At 36.9% G+C, this 27,196-nt stretch overlaps 4 protein-coding genes across 8 annotated transcripts in view; 1 reads left to right on the top strand and 3 right to left on the bottom strand.

The window, feature by feature from the left end:
- The first annotated feature begins 522 nt into the window (after positions 1 to 522).
- Positions 523 to 19,641, top strand: LOC128859364 (uncharacterized). Its single transcript, XM_054096346.1, has 10 exons — positions 523 to 2,168; positions 2,272 to 2,589; positions 3,734 to 3,896; positions 12,317 to 12,451; positions 12,510 to 12,969; positions 13,095 to 15,538; positions 15,610 to 15,805; positions 15,920 to 16,100; positions 16,247 to 16,366; positions 16,429 to 19,641. Exons 1-10 carry the CDS (start codon positions 1,744 to 1,746, stop codon positions 16,613 to 16,615), a joined length of 4,629 nt encoding a protein of 1,542 aa, XP_053952321.1. The 5' UTR covers positions 523 to 1,743; the 3' UTR covers positions 16,616 to 19,641.
- LOC128859366 (pupal cuticle protein 27) lies at positions 4,157 to 5,162 on the bottom strand. The gene is made up of 3 exons (XM_054096351.1): positions 5,084 to 5,162; positions 4,717 to 5,024; positions 4,157 to 4,655 (listed from the first exon to the last, which is right to left on the bottom strand). Exons 1-3 carry the CDS (start codon positions 5,090 to 5,092, stop codon positions 4,325 to 4,327), a joined length of 648 nt encoding a protein of 215 aa, XP_053952326.1. The 5' UTR covers positions 5,093 to 5,162; the 3' UTR covers positions 4,157 to 4,324.
- A 2,301-nt stretch (positions 19,642 to 21,942) lies between the features above and the next one.
- Positions 21,943 to 23,895, bottom strand: LOC128859365 (GTP-binding nuclear protein Ran). Of its 4 annotated transcripts, none has more exons than XM_054096347.1 (3): positions 23,730 to 23,895; positions 22,490 to 22,957; positions 21,943 to 22,423 (listed from the first exon to the last, which is right to left on the bottom strand). In XM_054096347.1, the coding sequence occupies exons 2-3, from the start codon at positions 22,919 to 22,921 to the stop codon at positions 22,208 to 22,210; spliced, it is 648 nt and encodes a 215-aa protein (XP_053952322.1). In that variant the 5' UTR covers positions 22,922 to 22,957; positions 23,730 to 23,895; the 3' UTR covers positions 21,943 to 22,207. The 4 variants fall into 4 exon arrangements, with proteins under 4 accessions (XP_053952322.1, XP_053952323.1, XP_053952325.1 ...); XM_054096348.1 differs by having other exon boundaries at positions 23,751 to 23,895; XM_054096350.1 differs by lacking the exon at positions 23,730 to 23,895 and adding an exon at positions 23,642 to 23,706.
- A 2,112-nt stretch (positions 23,896 to 26,007) lies between these two features.
- The window catches only part of LOC128859361 (unconventional myosin-XV), a 30,725-nt gene continuing 29,536 nt past the window's right edge, over positions 26,008 to 27,196 (bottom strand). Inside the window, exon 7 of one of the 2 annotated variants that reach the window (XM_054096336.1) lies at positions 26,008 to 27,143. In XM_054096336.1, the coding sequence (XP_053952311.1) occupies positions 26,976 to 27,143 (168 nt within the window). In that variant the 3' untranslated portion in view covers positions 26,008 to 26,975. The remainder of the gene's footprint in view (positions 27,144 to 27,196) is intronic. The other variant, XM_054096337.1, reaches the window with a different exon arrangement.

Genomic DNA, 27,196 nt, shown 5'->3' with positions numbered 1-27,196 from the left:
GAACTTGGGACAAAGATATACATGTATATATGGCTAATTAAAGCTGATGATTAATTAAAGCTGAAAAATGTAATTCAATAAAACACTATTTTATAACATTCATTGCTTAAAAAACCACCAGCAGTGTATTGCCTAAATATACATGGCCTAAAGCTAATAATGCAAGGATACAGACATTCACTATGGTTACTATGGGGCATTTCGCTTCGCCCGCCAAAAATAATTCTTCTGTATAAATAAATTTTTGCTTTTTGAATAAAAAAAAAATATTTTTGTTTCGAGTAATAATCGAGTGCTCAATGCATAGACTATAATAGCTTTTCTTATAAACAAGTTTGTTATTTTCGTAATCAGTATTCACATTGATGGTTTTCGAAAATGTTCTGTTCACAGTAAAAGTCTCGCTCTGAACAAGCAGAAAATTATCAAAATCGAAGATTGCCTCTCACCTGACGTTGTATTCGAATTGCAATACTGCTATGATAGTACGCTTTCAAGGAATTCCTGGCGCCTTACACAGGATGTTATGGAAATTGTTGATACTCGCCATCTGACAGTTGGCGAATGAGCAAAAAGCTTCGTTGATGCAAAAGCTTTGAGACAATTGAGCAAACCCTTGTTGAGGTGGAAATTTTATTCGTGCAGAAGGAATTGCCGATAGTCGAATATTGTACACATCCGTGCATGAAAATTTGGCAATATTCAGAAAACGTGCCCCTTTCCTTTACAAAATCAATGTATCAAATCTAAAGAATCGTTTATTTGGAAATGGAAATAACTGCAATCGCAAAGGGTGAAAACTTGAAAATGTGAATTAAAAATAAAAAAGTTTAAATAAAAATCTGATATGGACTTGTGTGTGAGTTATCGAGTGCCGAGATGGTGTTCACCACAGGAAAAATTCCGTCGGTCTGCCCTTGGTGTACACGCTACAGTAGTGTCATTAACATGAATAGTCGGCAGACTTTTTCTCTTGCAAATTTTTTTACATTTCTTCCAAGTTAATGGCTCTGAAAGGCAAAACTAATAGTTTAATAGTCTTAAATTATGTTAAATGTGTCGAGTACTATAATGCTGAGTTCCTGCTAAGACAAAGTGATTCCTTTAAGATACGAAATCCTACATACAGCCTTTATTCGTGTCTATAAAATTCTCATTTGAGTGTACCACTACGAGTATTTTAGCTGTATAAATAATTTACTATTTGGAGCTCGACCAAGCACGGGGAAAATATTATTAAATCATAAACATGAAATAATGAAAGAAGTGAACTAGTGGCCGTTACTTCCCTCTCTTCAACTTGTCGCACCAAACAAACCTTCACATATAGAATACATATACTCGTATGTATGTATTCTCATACATTTAAATTCAGTCTCACATTGACTTATTGACTTATTGAATACTACAAGTATTTACATATTAAAATATTTAAATCGTCGGAAAACCAAAACACTTAAGTTAGTGGAAATGTGGGTGCGGTAGAAGCATAAAAAACTATTTAAACATTAAAAATATAATTACCTGTTATAAAATAACTTTAGCAAAATCTTGTGTGGTTCCTTTTCTCTAGACAGTTCAAATATAATATAATATAATTACTTGAATGGTTCCTTATTATTACCGTAAAATATTTTAAAAATAGCACGCTGGTATCATTTAAAGCATTAATTACTTCCTTACCATCCGATGCACACTTCCATCTCTCTAAATACTCACAGATACACTTATGTGTAGTTCGTAATGGAACGTATGTGGCGCAAAGTTAATCACAGTTTCGGTGGTCGCTCATCCAAAACAACATCCGCTGCACAACCCGCCGACGCGACGAGTTCAGGCGGAGGCTTTTCTGACGGCAACATTGTTGCAATCACAGTAGCGGGAATAACCACGGCCAGTGGAAGTAGCGCGGGTAACATGCCTTCTAGCACGGCCACTGGTCGGCGTTTAGCCGCTAGTGGCCAGATTCCGGTTGCAGCAACAGTTAGCGGTCAGCAAAATCTGCCCGAGGGAAGTAATCTAGTTTCTCAATATCCAAAATCGCTGAGCCAACACGTGCTTCATAATAGCCAAGCATCCTCCGACCGTCGTAGGAGGCGTCGACACAAAAGTCGCCCACGTCGAGGTGGTGTTAGCTGTGTGGGCGGAGGAGGTGGAGATAATATGTCGTAAGTTTTAGATTGTTTATTTAAATGATTTAATTGCTGCGAGAACCAAATAAAATTATATTTGGAGTATAGTTCTAATTAAAAAATTGCATTTGATGATTAGGTCATCTGGCGGGTTTTACACAATAAAAGAGTCTTCCGACGGCACAATGGTTAATCATCGACATCACCGCCAACCGAGGCTTTCAACGAGTCGTATAATGGCTACCTCAGCGCCAAGTGGCACAGTAATGATGTACCCGAACACAAATCGGACGGTAGATCCCTCACCGCAGGAAGTAATAAGCACAGAGACAACAACAGCAGCCACAGCGGCAGCCACTCCAGATATTTCATTGCGGCAGCGCGCTGTCGCAAAGCTGCGAATGTTTAATTTTCATCTAAACTGGGATTTGCACATGACTCATTGCAAACCATGCGGGTAAGTTTGCTTAAACATTTTGGATATATTGCGTATGGAAATGTATGTAATAATTTTGTACAAACAGGTCCTTAATTTAAGTATACTATGTATGTATGTATATGAAGATCTAGGAGTATAATTTCACCGCCTATACTCGTATTTGTATTCAAGCATCCCCAACTCTATCTGGGTGTCAATCTTCCGGGGAGTTTTCGATTTAAATTAGTTTCGTCCTGACGCTCTTTTATTACATTCAGGACCATGGCTAATTCGATTTAATTGTTTTCTGTTTATGTTTGAAGTCTTAAGTTTCCCTATTATTAAAAAGATAATAATAATATATTTACGACGATTCACTTCAAAACTAGTCTACATTTACTAAAATATGTAGCAGAAGTTCTTATCTAAAACTTAAAATTGTTTTTTCTACTGCAGGGTATATCCCACGTTTTTTGTGACCGAAATATTCGCATACGTGTAGTTATGTATTTATCTTTGCTCTGTGCGTTCGTACCGTAGCCTATAGGTTACTTTAAGGATCCTCATCTCACTATTCAGTGTTGATTTTCACTTTCGCAGGCACTCACATCCAATTCACAAAACATCTATTGTGCATCAGCGCTTTGTTTGCTTTCATATACAATACATACATACATATGAGTAAATAGAAAGTGTGCATAGCCACGATTTTGTGTTTGCAAGACAAGGAATTCATTAAGCGGCGAAGGAAGAAAACCCTCAGTCAATCCCAGTCCACTTATAATGACCTCAATAGTTTTCTTTGTTCGCCTATATTGCACGTGGCTTGCGAATCCTTTAAAAAACGTGTGCACATCTATACTAGAGAAAACAGGTGTAAAAAGTGTCAAAGTATTATTTTTGTCTGCATAAAATAAGCGAAAGGATACTAAAACAAAACGCTACTCTTAAACAAGCCAACGGATAACAATTCATAACTAAGTTCCCCTAACGAAGTAAAGAAATGCTTTCGGAAAATATTATATTTATATATTATATTTTATGGAATCAAAGTTTTTTGTTGATATTAGGAATTGAAAAATCAGTTGATTTTTTAAAGGTAAAGTAAAGGAATTTGCTTTTCTTTTTATTCGAAAAAATGTGTAAACTAATATTTCCTCCTTTCTGTTATCTACCTCCACAGCCCACGTCTTGGAGGGGGAGGCAGTGGTAATATTATAATGAGACGATTATGCCGAAACCGACGTCATGAAGATAATGAGCTTTATCGCTCCAATAGTTTCAAATTTGAAAGATTCGAACGAAAGGAATGCATCGACGAATTGACCGATACAATGAAAAAACAGGTACGACTATTAGTAATTAAAAAACACAAGATTTAACTATTTTTTCTTACATATATGTATTTAATTGGGGCACACATTCTTTTGTTGGAAGTTTGGCGAGCTTCGCCTCTAATTTATGGTGTTCATGATTGAGATGATTTTTCGTGGCAGAAATGCACTCAGAGTTTTTTCATTGCTCTCCGTGGGATGACGCTTCGAGAAAACACCTTTTCATTCCCGCAATGGGTTTCGAACCCGGACCCGACCTAACGATAGTCACGCACAAATACATAAAAGTATTTTAGAATTGATGCCCAAAAATTTTATAGTTTTTTTATTGTTTTGTTAGTCATTTATTGAATATCCATACCACTTTAATCTATAAATGGTTGTAATTACCTTAAAAATGATTTTTTTTCAATATAATGCTTAAATAACTGCATACATGCCTAATGCCGCTTTGAGTACTGGCGTTGAGGCGGTAGATACCGATTTGACGGCGAATACGAGTTCATATTACTTTGGAAGCCTCGGCTACCGGTTGTCGAACCACCGTGTATCCGATAACTTCTCCCACCACTTTGATTATGTACAGGCGGAGATGTTGGTAAATGATCACCCTCAGCATGGAATCCATTCTCATCGGCCCTATAATTAACGCTGTATGTACGGCCATCGTCACCTGTATAAGAATAAGATCCCTGCACGTTCAGTGAGCTGTGTGGCCTGTCGTAGATATCACCCGATTCATCGCGCTGAATCCCATTCGCAGTTTCGAATCTGCTTATATCATTTGAATATGTTCATATAAATTTATCGCTAACTCATTTATATATATTACCCAAAATTATAATTTCCACTGGTATCGGTTGTATAATCTTGTCTGATTATAGGTATTTGCGCCGCAGCCAAATTTTGTTTAAGTCCATTACTAAAACGGCGTTCAAATCCGGCCGAACTTGCCGCACTGCTGACTGTCTTATAGTGCAAATTTTTTCCGCTCTGAGGTGCCAAATACTGAGGCGATGGAACTGGGGCATTAGAACTTTTATATTCTTCAACGTTACCAGGCGGTAGATATTTCATTGAAGGCTGGCGAAGGCTCATAACAGTAGCAAATAACATGCAAAACACGACCGTTCTAATTGGCTAGGGATTTTTTCAAATTTTTATTAATGAACAATGCAAATGTACGATTCTTTACTAACCAACATCATTGCAAAAAAAAATGTTAAGTACCCTATTAGTTTAACTGCAGGGCGGATTTGTTCGGTTTGAAGCAAAGAGATGCTACGGAATGACTGATGTTAGTGATTCTTCTAAGCAGTCTTATATAGCAGAATCTCTAATGCTACATACATACATATGTACGCAACTGAATTACACTAAGCAACATTGGTTTCTCCTCCGAGAAGAAGCTAGTTGTTTGCGGTAGATTTTGACGAAATGGCTATAGCGTGCGCGAACGTCTAAATAGTAACAGCCTCTGTTTGACTTTTTGCAAAAAATACAAATTTCGTACATAGTGTTTTACTTCTTTAGTTCATTTTCGCGAGATCGCTTATATCATTTTTCTTTTTAACATTCAATAGCACAGTTAGGTTTTACGTACATAATATTTCGGACACATTTGTGAGCTTATTATAAACAACTTTTCCGTTACGTAACTCTTTTAATAAAACAAATTATATTATATACACAACATTTATACTGCATATTTAAAAAAAAAAAGAGTGTGGCTAACCATCATTTAATACTTTATTCTCAAATGTAATTAATCAAATTGTGCGTTGCTGACCTGTGTGCTTGTACCTATATGGGTTAGATAATAACTATTGGATCAAATCAAATCACTCCAAGAAATCCAATGAGCCACAGTCCAAAAATAAATCTCGTGCATATACGAGTATTATTGTTGATAAGAACAAAAGCGGATTTTAAACTTTAATACTGTTTAAAGAACAGAGTCATCTTTGCTGGTGAAAAAAATGCAATATGAAATTAATCATTTCATATTAAATATCTAATAAGCAACTCTAAATAAATGTATAATTCTATGTAAATCTAAATACAGGGTGATTGGTAATTTGGCAATTTATAAAACCGATATAAATGTTTGATTCAAATGTCTTAATAAACTTCAATCGAGAGCTGATTTCATTCCAACTGTTGTAAAAAGATTAACAATTTAAGCGAACATTTCAGCGTGGCAATTTATTTAAGCATGTTATTAAAATATATAAATTCGTTTATATTTATACAAGTCTTAGCAATACTCGTTCGAAAACATTTCCCTCAAACTTTTTTTGGCAAATATATTTTCTTAATAATAAATATATTTTGGTATTAAATCTCAGATACTAGAACCCTCGCAATTTCAAATCTGTAAAATTTTTATATTCGGAAAAATTAGTTAATTTTTCAATGAATGCTTGATGTTTTTCCTCTAATAGTGCCTACTACTATTATTTCCTTAGCTTTGTATGTTATGGTAACGCTATTTGTTTAAAACCAAAATATACAATAAGTTTTTTTTTTGCATAATAGAACATTCGAAAAGTTCTTAAGGAGGCACAAGCAAAACACCGAGTTTATTTCTATCATAAAATCCAAAAAATTTCGTTTTTAAAAAACGCCTTGAATAAACTTCTTTATATATTACAGTTTTGGTTACCCCAAAGACTTTCCAATATATCTTTATTTTATAAATATATATTTCTTAAAAATTAAGGCAAAAAATATATACTTCAGTCCCACTATGACCGAGGTTAAAATTTGGAGCAGCCCTTAAAAAAAGGTGTGCTGTTTAGTAACCTTCCATCAGCAGCTGAGCAAATTAAAATGGCCAGAGTTAACTAATAATAAAGGTGCTGGGTTCCATCAAGACAACGCTAGATTACACATCACGCGTCAGCCGTATAGTCTAAACTTGGAACTGATTTTTTATCGCCTTTTCATGTATTTGTAAAATTATTTGTCGATACAGAATGGACCCAATAGAGGCTTGTGAAAATGAGCTGTCGAAATTGGTTAGTTTGTAAAGGAATAGAGCAAAGCTTCTAACAGTAAAATACTTACATACGGGCCCTTAGACTTGCAAGTCTCTAGTGGGTATTATGTTTTTATTAGACCATTCATATGTACCTATATAAATTCATATTCACATAGATATGAATGGCGATTACATGTGTACCAAGTTGTTTGCAATATGAGACAAACGAATTGTAACGGTACAATGAACAAATGCATAGTTCAGAAGCAGTTTGCTGCGAAACTTCTACTCCCATGCACACCTCTTCATACCATCTTCTTCCGGCGACAAAGGTTACATGGTTCATGTTGTGCGCCATATACATATGTACATACTTACATCCCCACACGGCATGAAAATCTGAACCAAACTGCATGCTGTTTCTCCTGAAGAAGTGGTCCTATTTATGCAAATGCCACCGTGAGTCTTAAATTAAGTTTACTTAGAAACTATGCAAATCCTATCGAAATTGACGACAGATCAAAGGAATTAAAACACAGAAATAAAAAGTAAATACGTATGAAGACAAAATATTGTAGCTGTAGCTCTTTATTTTTTTAATTTCAGTCAGCTTTACTGTACTGGCATTTAAATTAAATATTATTTTTTCCAATTGTTAGTGTGAAAATTTTCAATAATTTTTGGAGTCAAAACAGCAAATTTTGTCATACTTCAGAACTAAATCTAATTTATCGAATCAGGTACTATTTCTGAACTACTGGCCATGATTCCTAATGCACTAGAACACTAGGAACAATTCGGAAAAACATTTCCCTGCAGGGTACAATGTGGTTCTCTGTATGTGTATGTATGCACATATACATGTACTTAAATATACATATACTTATCTAGAACAACGCAATAGCATACGATAGCATAGCATTTAATTTGGTTTTATTAGCACCTAATAATGGCTGGCCAATAAATATATGTAGTATATGCTAGACTATAGAGTTTGTGGCACGAGTTTATAAACAGAAAATTCTCACTCATTCTGAGCGGATTTCCTGACAACTATTCGTCGCTGTTGTTGACTATCGGTTTTATGTAAGACACTGAATGACTGTCTAATACATAGACACATCTCTTTAATAAGCGCTTGATTTTTTCCTGTAATTATCTTAATTGAAAGACATCGTTGTTCAGATTTACTTACAAACATCGATACATACATAGATGATGGATAGTACGAAATCACTTAAAATGTGCGAGCAGAGGAACGCCAATGTTTTAAAGTCTGCAATTTTTAGTATACGAAATCTTGTTGCTTTGGGTTAGTGACAGTTATGCAGGCCATTGTACGGCGGTGGCTTATTTCCTGGCAACGATAAAGCTTCACTGAATTTCCGTGACAACAACATATTATATTTAAATCATCTGCCATTTGAAAGTAAGCCTTTCCTCCATTTTAACAACATCAATGCTAACACCAAAAATAGGAGGAAAGCTTGGCCAGAACACCTGTCACGGATGTAGGGGTCATAATGTTTTACTGCAGAATTTAGTTTAAAAGCAAACCATCCAGCAAGCCATATTACGATTGTGGAGTACTTTGTTCCTATTCCTCTACGCTGAAAACCCACTTCTACTCCACAACCGGAGTAACGGCATTTTGAGTTTTTGCAATTAAAAGTGTCTACGAGGTTCATTTGCACAAATATAATTTTATCACATCAACAGGCTTCAACTCTTTTTGTAAAATAGCATAGATAAGCCGGCATAAGCAGCAGACTATTGGTATTGACTCTAACGCCTGGAAATATGCACGAACTATGTGTTCTCGTATGTTGGCCGTAACGCACTGATTAACTCGTTTAGGAACTGTATTACTCAAAATTTATAAAATATCTTATATATAAAATAAAGTCAACTTTTTGTGTGTGTTCGCTAACCGGACTTGTCTTTGCACCGAATTAAACCAAACTTACACACATTGGATACCTATTGGTGGATAGGGTTCGAAATATAGGTCAAAACGTGGACCCGGGTAACCTTTGGTTGTTTATGTACAATATGGGTATCAAATGAAAGCTGTTGATAAGTGCTTTAATACGGGGTAATTTCCAAACCTATTGATGACTAGGGTCTCAAAATATAGGCCAAAACGTGGACCCGCCGTGTCTTTGCACCGAATTAAATCAAACTTACACACATTGCTAAGTAAGTATTGAAAATGGGTTTCGTAAAGTTTGGTTGTAATTCGGAACACTGGCAACGGGTACAGCGTTCTTTTGAACCAGCTATATTGTCGTTTACTTTTTTAACGCTTGGGGCGGAACTGAACTGTCAAATTGACAGTGTGAGTTACAATGTGTCAATATTTCTTTCTGATTTGGACGCCATAAGGGGAAGACGTAAGTGCAAAGAGTAAAAATTGTTTGTGAATTTTTTTGGAGTGGAATTACGATTTTTCTTACGAAATTTGTGAATTTAATGCGAAATCCGAATGTTCAAATAAAGTTATGTGTTCGTGGAAAAAAAAAATGTTTTCGTTTTTTTTTTTTTTGAAAAATATAAATGGATAATGGTTAAAAAAGCTCCAATGCTTAATAAAACATATAAATTGAAACGAAAAATTTATGGATGATCAGGAAAAAAGAAGATTGTTTTTAAATTTCAAATCAACGCAAATGAATAATTTATTTATATTTTATATTTACTCAAAAACAAATAGAAAAACAAAAAATATTGTTTATGCCAAAGCGCTTGAATAAATAATAAAGAAATAAATAATATGAAAACCATATCTTTTCTGTTCTAAACCATATCTATTCTATTTTAGTGTGCCCAGCGAAGCGGGCCGGGCTTGCTAGTTTATTATATTTGTTTTTACTTTTACGAAATTACATTTGATTTCCTATTTAAAACCCCATCTTACTATTATCTTACTTGTTCTTCGAATATCGTGCTTATGAGAGAGCAAGACTCGCAGTGCAAAAGCTTTTCGTAGTCGAAAATCGCTTCCAAAATGTTTCAACCTGTGCTTTTATTCTTAGGGGTTGAAACTGAATAAACTGCCTTTCTGCCAGGAATACTCGCAGTCATTTAATAAACTTCGAGTGCAACAAACAGACAACTTAGGAACGAAACGATTTATTTAATTTAATAAGAAAACAAAAACAAAAAAATCTACCTTCCGGCTTGTGAATCTATTCCACGCTGAAAAACTTTATAGTGCATTCTTTAAATTTCTTAATCGTTCTCATGCAAATTGGAAAATTAAAAAATTTGAATACCAAAAAAAGGATCGCTGAACATACATATCACCACAACGTTGTTGAACGGCTCTTAACTAACGCATAGTCCATCCATCTTTAAAATAAAAATGTTTATAAGAAATTATTTCTCTGTTATTTAATCGGTTGTTTAAACACATACAGTTTTACAATATTTGTATAATCATCAATAGTTTTGTTGACTTTTGTGAATAGTGAAAGGTAAGGAAAAATGTAATTGCATATTAATTCAATTTCACCGAACTCTTATGAGTTGTATGTGTGCGTGCATGAGTATGCGCATCCTGTATGTGTAACATCGTAGATAAATTAATGTGAATAGGAATTCGCTGTCAGCTACATTTGGCGAAGTTCAACTATTTGGCATGTTTAAGTTTCCAAGCTTGACATTATAATAACTTTTATTTGAAAATATATTATTTTTTAAGAATAATAGGAAAATAAGTATTCTATGGCAATTGGTAAAATTGATTTTTCGAGCTTAAAAAGTACAAATTTGTCAATTCTTCTATGGTTTATTTTTCAGTTTGTAGATTTTCGAAATGAGTGTAAGCAAACACCATTGCTTTTCAGAGAAGAGCAACGTTGTAAGTGAATATGTGTAAATGTTTAAAACATACTCTCTTTTCAAAATAATTGCGGAGAGATTTCGAATATACACAAGTCTTAGCGCCGCAGCGTATACCTTGTTTTCGTCACGACCTTCATGACTCATCGTTGTTAATAACCATAGGATGGGATACTTTTGGTTGTCAACCCTCTTGAGGGGTTTCCCGACGCTTGAGTCAGTTTGCCGTCACAGAACTGTTAAATAAATGTGCTGAGCAAATATAGGTATATAAGTACACATACAAGCACATATCTATGTATGTTTGGGCGCTGAGCATCGGATATCACACCAGCACACCAATATCGGAGTACACAAGACCGTATGCTTGTATGAATGTGCGTTATCTAATTACATTAACCGCAGATTATTATGGATAGGTGCATTTTTATTATGCACTGCTAGCAAAGCGGAGCGCAAGAAGTGTATTTTATCAAAAAAAAAAAAACAAAATCAGTACATGCATATAAAAATGCATGTGAGAATGTCGGTAAAAAATGGTGGAATCGCGTTTATATCCACTGGAAATTGAATATTAATACACGTCTGGGTTTGCATGACAGGTACTTTCACATGTCAATATAAAAACATTGTTGCATTTTCTGCTCATTTTTGGACACATTTGAAAAATTAGGTAAAATATAGTATTTTGCAATGCATATGTATATACCTATGTAGGTCCTTTTTGTGTGCTAACTTTAGATGCAACGCACATCTTTAATCATATATTTCTAAAAACCGCGCTAATACTTACAAACAAGTTTCTAGTTATTTGTGTCGACTTCTACTCATTTTAATGGACAACCTATGAAAAGAACGAAAACAAAGTGAATGGCGAACTTATTTATATGAGATGTGCCCACATTCCTTTGGCGTATTAATCAACTCAATGTAAACACCTTCTGGCAACAGGCTACGATGCAAAGCATATTTCATAGAATATTTGTATAGAACACGCAGCCAATAGCACAATGTCAGTTGAATGAAAAGGTGGTTATTTAGGGGTAACGTGGGAGAGTACGATGTGTTCAGATACAATATTTTCTAGCCTTTAGCTACTAAGATTATATGGAGATATATACGTCTACAAACTCATATACGATATTGTTTTAGAGAAAAAGTTCTACATCAGTAACTACTGAGTTATACTATTACGGAATAAGTTGTTAGTAGCACAAACTGAGTCTCTTAGAAAAGTTGGCGAAATTGGTTCGTAGCAGTTCAAGATTAAGAGTTACTTCGTTTTGAATTAATCACACAATTTAACAATCATTCAATGTTTTGCCGGAGGTGTTGGATAGACTTTTCTTCGAATGAATTAGCTGTGCAGTGTTCGGGTCCATGTGCGCGACTTTTCCACGATAAGTGCGTCGGTGTATCCTCTGCGACGCTTAGGGAAATGCATTCGAAAAGTGGATTTGAATGGTATTGCACAGATTGTCGCGAACTATACCGATTGCAGTTGTATTTTGAGGTGTATAGATGGAAATGATAAAATCTGCTAATTCCACATATAATTACATTCTTAAATTTATTTACCACATTTGTTGATTTATTTTCACTTCAGATTGCAATTTGTGACGATTACAGCTTACCAGTAGACTTTGTTAAGAAACGGCCGTCCAGTTTTGATCCATGTTTAGCGGAAGATTTACAAACGAATCACGGAAATTGGGCTCATCCTAGTCCACAAGCCGAATTTGTAAGTTTAAATATTTTAAGTTTTGTAGTTAATCGCTTCTATAAATATGTGTGTTTAGATTGCTTTGACCGAACCGAAAGAAAATCAAAACCAAAGTCAGCAAACACAATCTCAAGATTTAAAAATCTCACACCCACCACTTCCACCAGCACCATTATCAACTCTACCAACAAATAAAACTAGTTTAAATATTCTACAATCAGCTGTTATTCCAACCGACACACTTCCTTCTCATCAACTTATACATATTGACCCGCAAGCATATAGCACACACTCCATTCAATCCAACCAATCGAAGCCACAATTCCTTTTTCAATCTCATCCTCCGCTACCCAATACAATACGACGAGCATCTATTAAACTCATCGAAGGTTACTCCGATCCTAAAGACTCCAAAGGCCAGAAAAAACCCCATCACAAGAGAGGGAAGCGAAGGATAAAGAAAAATCAGCGTCCTCATCATCAGCTGAGCGCCTCTAAAGGCCTAGATAAAACCAAACTATCTAATTTCAGTTCCGGTGAGTATGTGGCATACATATACATAATTTATAAGCATATGCAAATATGTGACCGTAAGCGCGAATTTATGTGCGAGTACTTATTATATGTGCTTGGAATGAAAAATCCCTTTCCTTGTCCCCAGATACTTCAGGCCCTAAGTCCTCAGATGATGAAAACAATCAATCAAATAAGGTGCCTGAACTTAATTCACCGGACAGTATTTCCGATGACCTTGTACACCCTTTACCATCACAATTATATCGCAGTCCTCGCAAACTAGCACCTGTGCTACTGGATACAAGCAAACGAAACCCGTCGCCATACTACTACTCTGACCTACTAAAATCTAAAGATAACGAAGTTGGTGCCGCAGATAAGGAAACAAAAAATAAAAGTCGTCAATCTACGGTTTCTGAACCACCACAGTTGACACAGCCATTTATAAATGTGGGTCCCTATCGCAAGAGCACAAGCCTTGACGTACCAGAAGGCAAGGAACACGACTTGAATAAAGTCGAGTCTTTTCAAACTAACCCAATACCGGCAGCTAATGAGACGCCGAAGCGTTACTCATTCACAGAGGAGGGAGTACATATAATTCGCTGTGATTCACCTACCACATCGACTTCAGAAGAATCAGACTGCAGTGAATGTCAAAAACGGCGACAGTGGCATGCAAAAGCCTTGGCTCTAGTTCGAAAAACATGTAATATACAACCAATCACCGTTAACGAAAACTCAAATACTTGCAGTCATCAACCAGAAGAAACAAAGACTTTGCAAATTGCGGAAGATAACTCGTCGATGCCGCCTCATAAACTGTTCGGCCCGGCAATTTGCGCCTGCGTTGCACCGACAATTGGGGACGATATTGACGAATTTTTTCGACCACGTAGTATATTCTATGTCCATCCACATGGCGTGCATGCATGCTCAGACTGTGTCCCAGATGTGAGTAATTTATCATCCTCTGGAAACGTATTGCATGAGCAGGGCTCAAATCCATTAACTAGAACGATTACTGGAGAGGACGACGAAGAAATGTCTGGCCGTACGCGACAATTATATGAGACAGCGTTCGACTGTAAAATAGCAAAATCGGACGACGATCTTGATGAGGTGGATCGTATAACAAACCACTCTGTATTATTTCCCTCAAACAGTGGCAGTGGGGCGGTCACAAGGACTGAAACCCGTTCAACGAAATCCAGTCATATGAAATCTCGACTTGAAGGCAAAAGACTAAAAAACTCGAAAAACCACGCTATACAAGAACAAAGCAGCAACTCAGGTGGAAATGCAAGTGGAAGTGGTTCGCCACTTTCGGCTCCTCCCGCAGAAGTTGATGCTAAAAATAATACCGAATTGCCAAGTAATGTTTCTAGCATCACAACTGGCATTGAAAAAGTTCAAATCCAAGGTGAAACTGTTGACCAACAAACAGCAAATGCAGCATCGACCTCTACATCGCAATTACCAATTCTTGGATATACGCCATCTCCCCCGTCAACTGCTCCATTACCAATTAAATTTCCGGGAAAACATGATCGTTTTCTAATGAATAGCATAAAAAGTGCTCCCAACTTGCCGTCTTCAAATCCAGCCCATCCACGATTACGTGACTTACGTCTTCCATTACAGTCTTCTTTGCGCCAGCAACATCAGCATGCTTCGTCAATAGGTACCAGTAATGAGAACAGTCTCACCGACAGCGCTTATGTAAATCCACCATCTTCGACGTCACGCAACATTCACAATATTCCACCATCGAATAGTTCTAAAGCTCGTGATAGGCCACGGTCTTTTATTATTGAATCGGGGCGAGTATTAGAATTACGAAAAAGCCACGTCTCCCACCGCCACCATGTGGGAAATGACGGTCGAAGGGCACATAATTACTCATCGACCGAAAGCATTGCCACATCGAGTAGTGGTGGCAGCATGGAATCTTTGCGCTCGAGCACCAGTGAAGGAAACCGAAGTACTTCCAGTTCAGAGTCAAGGAACTCAACCTCGTTGAGTTCACATAGCTCTGAATCTGGTAGCTCGAGCGTCGCGCTCCCACTGCGAGCACCCGTTGTTGTTCTATCTAAATTACATATCTTAAGTCCAATCTCAGACAAGTCTTCCCAAGAACCAGCTTCGGAATTGTCCGAACAAAATAAAACTCAACACACCTCCCCCGAGGAAGTTACACAACTGGCCCAATTGACACATACACAACAACAACAAACAAGCTCCCACGTTTTAACATCAAACACTGAAACTAACAGACCGTTACAGCCAACGCAAACGGATATACTAAAAAAGAAGAAACCTCCACCCAATAAGACGCTGCTTCATTTAGCCGATGAAATAATCGGTTCAGATAGTGGCATATCACTCCATTCGAGAGAAGACTCTAAATTAAGTGCCGTGACGCAAAAGTTTACACTTCCCAAGCTTGACTTCTCAAAGTCGGACAAAGCAAATGAAAGCAGCACATGCGCTGCTATAGCAGTTGTAAATTCATCCGGTGCTCCCCAAGATTTACACGATTTACCTTTTGATATGCCAAAATTAAGGCGAAAAAAGAATCTACAACAGGTAAGTGCACATGCGATGAAAAACGTGCTTCAGACATACATTCGACTTTGTGTCCCTTTTTTTATTTAAAGGAAGCATGTACTTCTGGTAGTGCAACATCCGTAGATTTGGGTGACTTACCATTCGATATGCCAAAGCTCAGAAGGCGACTACGCACGAATCAAATAGAAATAGGAATTTTATCGCATAGTACCGAATCAAGTGGCTTGTCACAAGCATCTTCCAGCCATTCAATGAGGGATGAAAACAAAATCTCCATGAAGTTGGGTAAGTCTTCGAATTGCGAAAATCCATTTTATTTAATTTATTCAATTTGCCAAGAAATACAAAACATTACATTATTGAAAATGCGAATAAGTACGAATGTTATGCATTTTACAGACTGTGCGTTATTTCGCCAAAATTTAACTTTAAACCTAAATGAGCCGCGCCAAACCAGTAAATTCGGTAGTCTCGATTTACGGGGCCTTGCGTCCAATAAGGAACTTAATCTTAACATCGCGCAGGGCTATACATCGGCTGTGGATTTGATAGATATTTCCATACCACTTGAGCGACAAGGGTGAGTTTTGGATGGCGAACCAAATCACCACGGTTTGTCAATTTCGTGCCTCATGGTAATAAGAGAATTTTAATTGTTACCCAGGGGCATAAATTGTATGACCAGTTTTTACTTTGGTATTAAAAATTCTTACTCTTCGGATGTAGCTGGTATCACGGTGCCATCACCAGGATTGAGGCGGAAAACACTCTGCGGCCCCTCACAGAAGGAAGTTTTCTTGTGCGCAACTGTGAGTCTACCAAACAGGACTATTCACTCTCATTAAAGTAAGCACTTCAAAAATATAGTCATAAGAAAATATAATATTATTGTACTCTTGACATTTTAGGGGTGCCAAAGGATTCATGCATATGCGCATCCAACGCAACGATACCGGCCAATATATTTTGGGTCAATTCAGTCGTCCTTTTGAAGCAGTTCCCGACATGATACGGCATTTTTGTTTGAATCGCTTGCCAGTGCGAGGAGCGGAACACATGTGTTTAATTGAGCCAGTTATAGTTCAGCTGTTATAGGCCTTTCTACTAGATTTGCACACATAATATCCGGTTACTTAGAAGTGAATCGTTGTAGGTACACACACTATATAAATATGTACCTACATAACATGAATACAAAAAATGTACAAGTATTTTACCAATAAAAATGTAGAAACAGAGAAAGTAAGACAATACCAGTTAAAACTCATGCAAACACACATACACATGTTATATCTCTATGTACATACATACACACCTATAGTGTGGCCACAAAATAACTTTTGCCGTTACACCTGGAGTTTTCGTATGTGCAAATACAAGTATTCACATACATATGTACATAGATAGTCATCCATTCGTGCATACATGATACATGCGTTTATTATAATTATATAAAAGTTGTAGGTATATCGCCAGTAGTAACTAAATACATATGGATACACATATGTATGCATATATATATATTTATGTATAAATGCATACATATGTATATACCTAACCGCATATACTCCCATCTGTAAAAATTATCATACGTTAAATATATCCTTAATCATTACATACACACACACATACTATTTACATAAAAAAGCTAATATGCAATAGATGTAGGATCTATTTAAAATATATAATATTTACGCACATCCACTAATAATATATATTCATACGTTTATACATAAACATAAGCACATACATAACGCTTGAAACGATTTGTTATTTGTTATTAGTTTTAATTTAAGATCATCCCAATAAAACGTAAACAGTTCACTGTAGATACATACATATTTGAGATTTCGGGTAAAATTCATACATACATATTCGAATATAAGTTTGGTTGAACCGCTCAAAGAGCAAAACTAACGTAGATATTTAGCAATTTATATACGAGTACTTAACTCATAAACTGTAAGTGTTCGTCTTGGCTACTGGTGCAATATTTATTTATGGTATATTTAAGTGCCAAACATATTTTTGATAGTCTCTTTTTAATAAATTTGGGTTATATTAGTATTTACGTTTAGTTGACATTCATTGCTCTTGTGATTTTTTTCTTCCATTTTATGAAGTCCATTTTGTTATATGAATTTCCAACCCTCATGGGGCCGGTGTGTTTTACAATAAAATCTGTTCAATTTCACTATCGGTACTATTTTTCTAACATATGCTATGTATATATATGTCGTTTAAATTTAAGTTTAGTTTTACTGTGTGTCAGAGTGCCATATAAAAGTGGTTTATTTAAAATATATTTAATAATATCTACATACATATACATATGTATGCATGCAAATCACTGTTTTAAATTGCTCTCCGTTACTGCACCTTAAAATAAAATAGCGTCGCAAAATATGAAATCTACACATCGACATAAATGGTATACATATACGAATAGTACGCAGTGCTAGTTACATATACATATATTTCGAAACATAATATTTTGAATAAGTTTCATATCAATACTAGAAGGTATACAATTTAAAATAAAACAAACATGAAAAGTAATAAGTAGAAAGGTTTCATTGACATTCTTAATTATGCAATTGAACCTACACACGCATAAAGAAATCGTTTCTATAAAATTGCTGGTAGAAATAGTGATATTAGTATTATAAGCTTTTTTAGTTTTATAAATTCATACATACTCGAATATGGACAGAAGCAGGCAAATAATCACATAGCAATGGTTTGCTGGTTGATTTTCGTTTGCAAATGCTTTAAAAGCAATATATTGACCAGGCATAATTTTCTTTTAAACATCCAGATTTATATTTTATTAAACATATTTAATTTGTATATATTATACATATGTTTGTTTTACTACTATTTTAGAGAAAAAACTGAATACGTGTACTTACTCTAGACCAAACGCTTTTAAAAGCATTCGAAAGAAAAAATAATAATTCACCGACACATAGCATACGTACTCATACTTATAAAAAATAAATTAACATTGTATATTTAGCAATAGATATCCGTACTAATAATAAAAAACAAAAACAAAATGTATTACAACTATGCGTTTGGTAGAGTAAACTTATTACATTCCCAATGTGCTAGGTTGATAAACGACTGTGGGCTTCAAAAATCAAAACGATAGAAAATAAAGGGTTTTGCAATAACAGGTGTTATGAATGAATGGATTGCGCTATCCAAAGATGATTAACGATTTTTTATGGCCGGAATTGGATGGTATTGATCTGGCCAACGTTTAGTTTCAACAAGGCGGCGCTACGTGCCACACAAGCAACGAAACCATTGATCTTTTACTGGGAAAAATTTCCGGACCGTGTTATCTCTCGAAGAGTTGATCACAATTGGCCACCGAGGTCTTGTGATTTAACACCTTGTGACTTTTTTCTTTGGGGCCACGTGAAAGAGCCGGTCGATTCAAGACCTCAAAGATGGAATTCGTGAGGCTATCGAAGACATAAGGCAGCTACTTTGCTATTCGGTTATGGAAAATTTCATAAAACGGATATTGTCCTGTAAGCGTGGTCATGGTGGTCGTTTGCCTGATGTTATTTTCCATTATTAACGGCATACCTTCCTCTTTATAATGAATTAAACATCCGATCATTTATATTAAAAAATAGCATTTCTCTTTGAATATCAAAATAACACCCCTTATTGGAAAACCCTTTACATTTGCTAATAGCGGTCACACCTCGGCAGTCAATGCCAATCCTCCAAATGCACTTCTCATAAAAAACTATCTGCCGTATGGGGCGACATAAAACTGTAGGTCCCTATAGAATCATTTATGCAAAATCATCAAGACGCACACCACAAATTAGAGGAGAAGCTATGATCAAACACCCAACAAAGGGTAAACGCGCCAATTATATAATATATGTACATACATATTCATAGTGTTCACATTTCAATTATGAAAAATTAATGGAAAAAGGAAGATGGTATGCTCAACTTTAGGTATTTTGGAAACAAGGTTTGGAAGTGGAAATCGGTGATTTTTGATGAGTCAAAATAATTTTGCGGCAATATAGTTTTTTCTAATTCTCACCATAAATAACATATTAGCCGTTCGAAGTCGGCTTAAAACTGTAGGTCCCTCCATTTGTGGAACAACATCAAGACGCTCGACACAAATAGGAGGAGGAGCTTGATCTAACACACAAAGAGAGCGTAAGCGCCAATTATATGTATATACTTATATAAAGCTACACTGATAAGTTCGGGTGGGCTGCAGGCTTTCACACAAGACGCTCGCTAGAACCTAATAGGCGATATTTAGAAGACTAGTCCCGCGGTAAGAAGCACATTTTGCAGTATCACCCTTCTTGTGGATTGGGAAGAGCACACTTAAATTCCAATCGGCAGGCATGCGTTCATCCGAGGATATTTTGCATAGGAGCTGATGCGTGCACTTTACCAGTTCCTCGCCGCCATGTTTATATAGCTCAGCCGGCAGTCCGTCGGCTCCCGCGGCTTTGTTGGTTTTTTAGCCGCGTTATCGGTATTCTCACCTCGTCATAGTCGTTTAGAGGAATGATAGCCCCGTCGTCAACGATTGGGGTATCGGGATCTTCACATTCTCTGTGACACTCACTGTTTAACACATTCGCCGTCTTTTTTTACAGGAAAACTTCCCGATCTTAAAACCTTCTGTAAGCCGTCGAGCTTTCTGATAGAATTTTCGGACGTGTTTCCTATTGGCCAATATCTCAAGCTCCTCACCCTCCCGTATTTCGGTCTCTCGTTTTTTCCTTCTGATAATACGTTTACTTTCTTTTTCCGGCTCCCGGTAGCGATCCCTCCTGGCTCGCGCTGTGCCTGATCGCAGCGTGGCCCTACAGGCAGCATCCTTTCTTTCCGCGGCAGCATGAAATTCTTCGCCTAGATCATCTAACGGTAGGTCCAGGAAACTTGTTGTTTCGACAGGTTTGATCCAGAGGGAGAGGGGTGTTAGATGGGTTTGATGGGGTGTGTGAAAAGGTGGTTAGTGTCGTGTGGGGTGCCTTTACATGTGGGACATATGTTTGGTATGTCGGGGTCAATTCTGGATAGGTAGGAGTTTAATCTGCTACAACATCCAGAATATAGCTTTACGCGGGTATCTCGCGGTAGCTGGAACTCTGCTGTGGGTGGTGGTTGGACTAGGGTCTCTCGATAAATGTCATTTATTGTCTGTCTAAATATTCCTTCCAGCAGGAATGAAGCGAGCCGCAGCAGCTGTGAGCACCTTGCGGAATGCGCGTTCACCTACGCTCACATCGGTAGGAATGGAAAGAGCGGCGAAGGTGTCCTCAGTAAATTTCGCGAAGCCGGGGCAATTAGCTTTATTGCAGTTGATATATGACCGGTGATTCACGGAAGCAAAGTCGGCAGATCTCTCAATCGAGACGATAATGGGCAAGTGGTCTGATACAAGCGATAGCATAGGTCGCCAGGCGCTAGTAAATGTTACGTCACGCGAGCTGTCCCTGCGGTCGATGCCTTCGTCAATCGGACGTTACTGCTCTGTGTGGTGGACTATGAGCGCTAGGCCACCACCACGGTCTCGCTCACGATCTTGTCTGTGCACGTTATAGCTATCCGTGGTTATAAGGCAAGAGCCAAGGTGCAGTTTGGTTTCTTGGACCGCAGCTCATAAGGTCGATTATCTCATCTATCTTGCTCGTAAGTCCGTTAGAGTTAAATTGAAGAAGTTGGAAGCTCCTCGGGAGGACTGTCGTAAGGCGGGGTGTGAGAGACGAGTGAGGTTGTCTGCTTTGGATCTACTGTGTGTTTCGCTGTTGTTGTTGTGTCCTGAAAGGGATAGGCGGTCGCGCCACAGGAGGTGGTTGCGGGTGCACGGCTCTACAGTAGGAATGGCGCCACTCAAGTGGCACCAGCCATTGCGTGAATTGCATTTGAATGATGTCCAGATCCGAGTCATTCCGGTAACGTAGAACCGGCTGCCACGGGAATGCGAAATCCCTCGTTTTACCAACGCTTTTTGGTGCTCGCCGAAATCCGATTTCTTCTTCGGCGTGCAACTGGATTCTTGGATAGTACTCTCCGAGAGCGGGAGTGAGAGTCGAGCAGCGAATCTTCTGATTGTCTGATGCGATTGTATCTTGCCGATATGGATTTTTATTAATGGCGTAGTTTCTACTTGACAAATATCAAAAAATGACAGCCTCAAAAGTGACGTCTACGGAAATAGCGGGATATTCAAAATAACACCAAATTGAAGGGAAACGTATTCATCTGGTACCGTATCACTGTAGCTAGATTTAATCATTATTATTGAATCATGCCACTGAAGCAGTATTTATCGGCTCTTATTCCAAACCATTTGCAACTTATGTTCATTGAAGACGTAGATCAAAATATAAATATAAAAATAATATCCATCAAACTCCTTCAAGTATTCAGATTAGATTTAATACAAAATTATTTAAAATGTACACTAAAAATAAGAAAATAAGCGCAACGTAAATACAAATTACATGAACAAAGAATATTATGGAAAACTGTCTTTCCAATAAAGTCTCAAAATATGCATTTTATGTTTTAATTATTTTTATTGGTTTCCTCGCCATTTTAGTTTCGCTAGAATTTTAAGTTTTCTCAATTATAATTTGTAGTAAACTCTGTATTTAGATAAAAAGCAGCATAAGTTCACGATTACAAATCTTCATCCTCCTCAGGCAATGCAGTTTCTTGAGCTTCTTGCAAATCTCTCTCGATTTGCAGCTGCCAGTCCTTGTCCATTTTGACTTCTGGAGGAAGTAGCGCTGGCATAGCAACAAATTCCAAATTTGGATCCCCTACCAGCTTTCTTGCCAACCACAGGAAAGGTTTTTCAAAATTGTAATTCGATTTGGCGGAAATATCGTAGTACTGAAAATAATATATTAAACATCTAATTAGTTCCTTAATCAACATTTTGTTTAAGGAATATTTCACCTGCAAATTCTTTTTCCTGTGGAATACGATGCTCTTGGCCTTGACTTTGCGATCCTTTATATCGACCTTATTTCCGCATAAAACAATCGGGATATTTTCGCATACGCGTACCAAATCTCTGTGCCAGTTTGGTACATTTTTATATGTGACGCGAGAAGTTACATCAAACATAATAATAGCACACTGTCCCTGAATATAGTAACCATCACGCAAACCGCCAAATTTTTCTTGACCGGCGGTGTCCCATACATTGAAACGGATGGCACCACGGTTAGTGTGAAAAATAAGTGGGTGCACCTCGACACCAAGTGTAGCAACGTACTTCTTTTCAAACTCTCCAGTCATATGACGTTTCACAAAAGTGGTTTTCCCAGTACCACCATCTCCGACCAGAACGCATTTGAAAGTAGGAATATCAGCTTCTTGTGCCATTTGTTAAGAATTTGTCTTTACTGTACACTAATGTTTCTGCAAAGGTAAAAACGTGATAAAACCTCAGATTCATTTGGTTATAAATTATTGGTAATAAGTTAAAATAAATAAACATCGAAAATGCTCAAAAACTTGAATTCACATTTGACCAAAACCGTCCTTTTCTAGAAAATTTTCTGACGCATCCCCGATGTAGATACATGTACATACTTATATGTACCAATGTGTACATATTTCACAAACGAGTGTCGAATCAGACTTTCGCGCCAAAATTTAAATGCTTACAAGCGACGCAGCTGTAAGGGGAAGCATATATATTTCATCAAAGTACGTAAATTACTTATTTTTCTTTAAAATTAATGTTTCCTCAATACATAAACGCCGGTATATAGCTGTGTAGCAATTATGGCGTATCAAACGTCATTGACGTGCCAAAGCAAACCTAACCTCAACCGAACGAAAAGAAACATTCGCATCTGCCGAAATTCCTTATTCATGCGACAAATGGGCGGCCAAGAATATACAACACACTTTGTCAAACATTAACACAATCTAACATATAAAATTGCAAACCACTTTAACTACATTTCCCCCCGAGTTCCCCTACAATTTAATCACCGATTCTTGCAGCCAAAAGTCAAATCAAGCAAACAAGAAAAACAAGCGAACCACGCTACAGCAGTTTTATATATTGTCATGGAAGATTCAAGTGTAAATTACCCCACATGCAAACGCCGATTCGTACGCGCCCTTTAAACAAAATCCGAACACATTTCACAATTTCCGTTATGCAGAACACAAAACTTACATTTGCTTTTGTTTTATATACCTCAATGTGAAGTATTGAAAATCTTTTGCAGCAGAAAAGTTAAGAAGCTCTCCACACGCGCAACACTCGATCGGGTTTTTGGGCTGCTAAAATTGCGAAAAATCCGATTCCGCTGTTAAACTCGGTCTACGGCGAATAACTGTCGGACTCTTCAAGCTAAATTCAACCAGGTTGGCTGCACTGTGAGTGAGAGTTCGAGAGGTTGCCATATTTCCCAATACATTAATTTAATTTAGTTTGATTTATTTCTGTAAATTGGTGTTTCGCGCCTGGAGTTCTTTATTTAACAAAATACTCTTCAACGATATCCAACCATTACACAGTTATTATTTACATTTTTACTTTTGCTTATGGAGTTTTTTGGCGTCTTTCTGCCAAAAACTAATACCCTTAACAATAATGCCTCGATATTTACTGTACTTCGTTTTTGTAAAGTTTTCAAATGCAAAATTAAATAATTTCGAGTTAACTGAGGTGGCTAGCCCAGAAATTTTCAAAGAAACTCCAAGGCGAATAGAATACAAAGGGTGGCGCCTTCCGAAAACTGTTAGTTTATTTTGCGCAATTTTGACAACCGACTACGTCTTGTGCCATAATAAAATAATACAAAACAAACAAAGATAAAGGAAATTATTGGCTCGTCAATATTCAGTGAATGTCTTGTTAATATCGTTAAACCAATTAAACAAACTAGGTAAAAAATGGACCGCATATTAAATTGTTATTAAAAAATCTATATAAAACCTCCAAATGCAGTTTCTGCGTTTTAATGCGCGTGTGCGTATTATTTCTTATGTTTGGCAGCATCTATGGTCTTCGCTTGTTTTTTCTCTTCTTAAACAAGCGGAAGACGCAGTCTCTTATATTATCACTCATTGCAAAATCAAAATACGTGTTGAACTCTTACGAACTCACCCTCTATGAATTCGCCTTAGCACAAGGCGAATTATAAAGTAGTGGCACTACTAGACAAATTGAATATAAACATACTTCATTACTTTCGATTTTAGCAAGTCTGACGTCATGCTCCTTTCCGGTACAAAACAAAATATTTTATACAGGTGACACCGGGGCACTAATATATGTGTGTGTGTATAATTGCTTGTATTTGGTAGTTTCTATTGCTTTCGCCTACTGTTTCTCTCCCCTTCCTTTTGTTTGTTTTTTCATGGAGCCTGACGACATTCGCAACAACCATTCCGGAACATTCGACTACCTTGTATTAAATCATCTTCGGGGGCACTACATAAACCATAGGCGAATGATAGTGTAATTAATCCAGGCTTAAACGTAACTTAAACTAACATAGGGGCTACCTAAAAAATTTGAAACTTGCATAAATGATTATTCCGGTCTTAAGGCATTATTGATTTTGAATTCTGAAGTAACTTAAAACATATAAATTGAAAGCGGTGAGAAAATCTTGTTACGAGTCTCAACAATTTGTGGCGTGGATAATAATAATAATGCACAATCAACGCGACCACATATTGCATCAGCAACGAGGCAACTGAAGTAACAGATCATAATATAATAACAACACAACAACAACACATTCCACTCATAACTAAATCCGGCCCAAACACACACCATACAATGGAAGAAATAGAATACAAATTGATTGCAAACACAATAAAATGGACTTAACAACATGACCTCATGTATTTTAATTTAAATACAGACATAGCAATAAACACACAACACAATAGAGGAAATACATCGAAGAAACTCACCGAACACCTCAAGCAATTGATTATATTAAACATGCAAGAGATTCGACAATCTCCCTAGATGCTTTAAAACAAAAGTTAAAAGTACATAACCGGTTGTCTTCGTCTAGCTCATCTAATGGTAGGGTAAGGAAATTTGTTGTTTCCACAGGTTGGGTCCAGAGGGAGAGCGGTGGGTTTTATGGGGCATGTGGAAAAGTATTGTACATAGTTGGTGTCGTGGGGGGTGCCTCCACATGCTGGACATATGCTTAGTATGTCGGGGTCAATTCCAGATAGGTAGGAGTTTAACGTGCTGCAATATCCAGAACGTAGGTGTGATAAGGTAACGCAGGTCTCTCGGGGTAGCTGGACCTCTTCATCTGCTGTGGGTGGTGGTTGGACTCCGATTACGGTATTCGGGCGTCGGGAGCTTATGAAAGTGGTAAGGGTCTCCCGATGAATGTCGTTTATTGTTTGTCTAAACACTGTCCGGTGCAGTAGTTGTCGATTCATTTTGAACTGGATCTCGTCAGCGTTGAAGAGGTGCCTCCTGACGTGTCTGGGAGGCGGCTTTGGCTCAATCAGGTGTCTACATGAGTGAAACCTTGCGCTAGCTCCCTAGCATAAACTGTTTGCTGAGCAGTTTGTTGTGCTCCTTTACAGGTAGCATCTGTGCCTCGTTGTACAGAAGTTGTAGAGGGTACATTGGGAGGCAACCCGTCGCTGTCCGATTAGCAGTGTTTTTTGAAAAATTATCTTAACGTAGAACGGCTCCAATAAAGTGTATTTTGTACCAAGAGGATTAAATCTTCCAAAAATGTTTGGTCCATCATGGAACTATTGAAGGTGAAAAGCTATCCCTGAAAAGTCTGTGCAGGATCTAGTAAGGTTTATTAAGCCATATAACGAACTTTACATATATGTACATACGAGTGCGTTTTTATTTTATTTTAAATGTATAAAACTATGTTGTGAGTTTCATTGAGTTTGGGAAATATATTTCTTTTGCACAACGATTTAAATATGACCATTTATTTTGTGTACATACTTTACTCATACATATATATTATATATATACATACATAATATACTATCTGTTTATAAGATTTTTTATGTTTTCGTAGATAATTACTGGAGTAAAAAATTTCCGAAATTAAAATTTTCAACATTGTATGATATTATAATAATAGCGATCATCGGAAGCATCAGTTTGCAATTTTTTCTAAAGCTTTGAGCGAATCTCCACGGGCCGCGGAGTATTCATAAAAGTGGAATACGCTCACATTAAAATGTTTTTCTTTAGAGAAAAAAATCGTACCCGCACAGGATTATGGATTTAACTAAAAACTAGATACAAAGTGTTCAATTGTTAGGACATACCTAAGTAAAAAGTATAACCATGAGTATATATGTATGTATGCATACATTTATCTATATAAAGAAGCAACGAAATAAAATAATTTCAAAGGGTTAAATGTTAAAACTACACATCGAATCAAACTTTTAAAAGAACTTAATTCAACTCCCGTTTGTCCCTCTGGCTTATTTGTGCCATTGTTATATACTGTCGTACGAGCCGCGAAATTTCGTGTGCTTGCTCAGTCTGGACTCGTATAACCCGCTGCTGCATGAGATTGCCCACTTTCATGTCCAGGAAGAGTGCGCCGTCCTCTGAACGTACCTATGACATAAAGATTAAAGAGCAATGATTTTGAAATGTTTACTTTTGCGAAA

The sequence above is a fragment of the Anastrepha ludens genome, chromosome 3 (genome assembly GCF_028408465.1).
Source record: "Anastrepha ludens isolate Willacy chromosome 3, idAnaLude1.1, whole genome shotgun sequence".
In the NCBI taxonomy this organism is placed as follows: domain Eukaryota; kingdom Metazoa; phylum Arthropoda; class Insecta; order Diptera; family Tephritidae; genus Anastrepha; species Anastrepha ludens.
The sequence above is the reverse complement of the archived record's forward strand: the minus strand, read 5'-3'. Positions and strand labels throughout refer to the sequence as shown.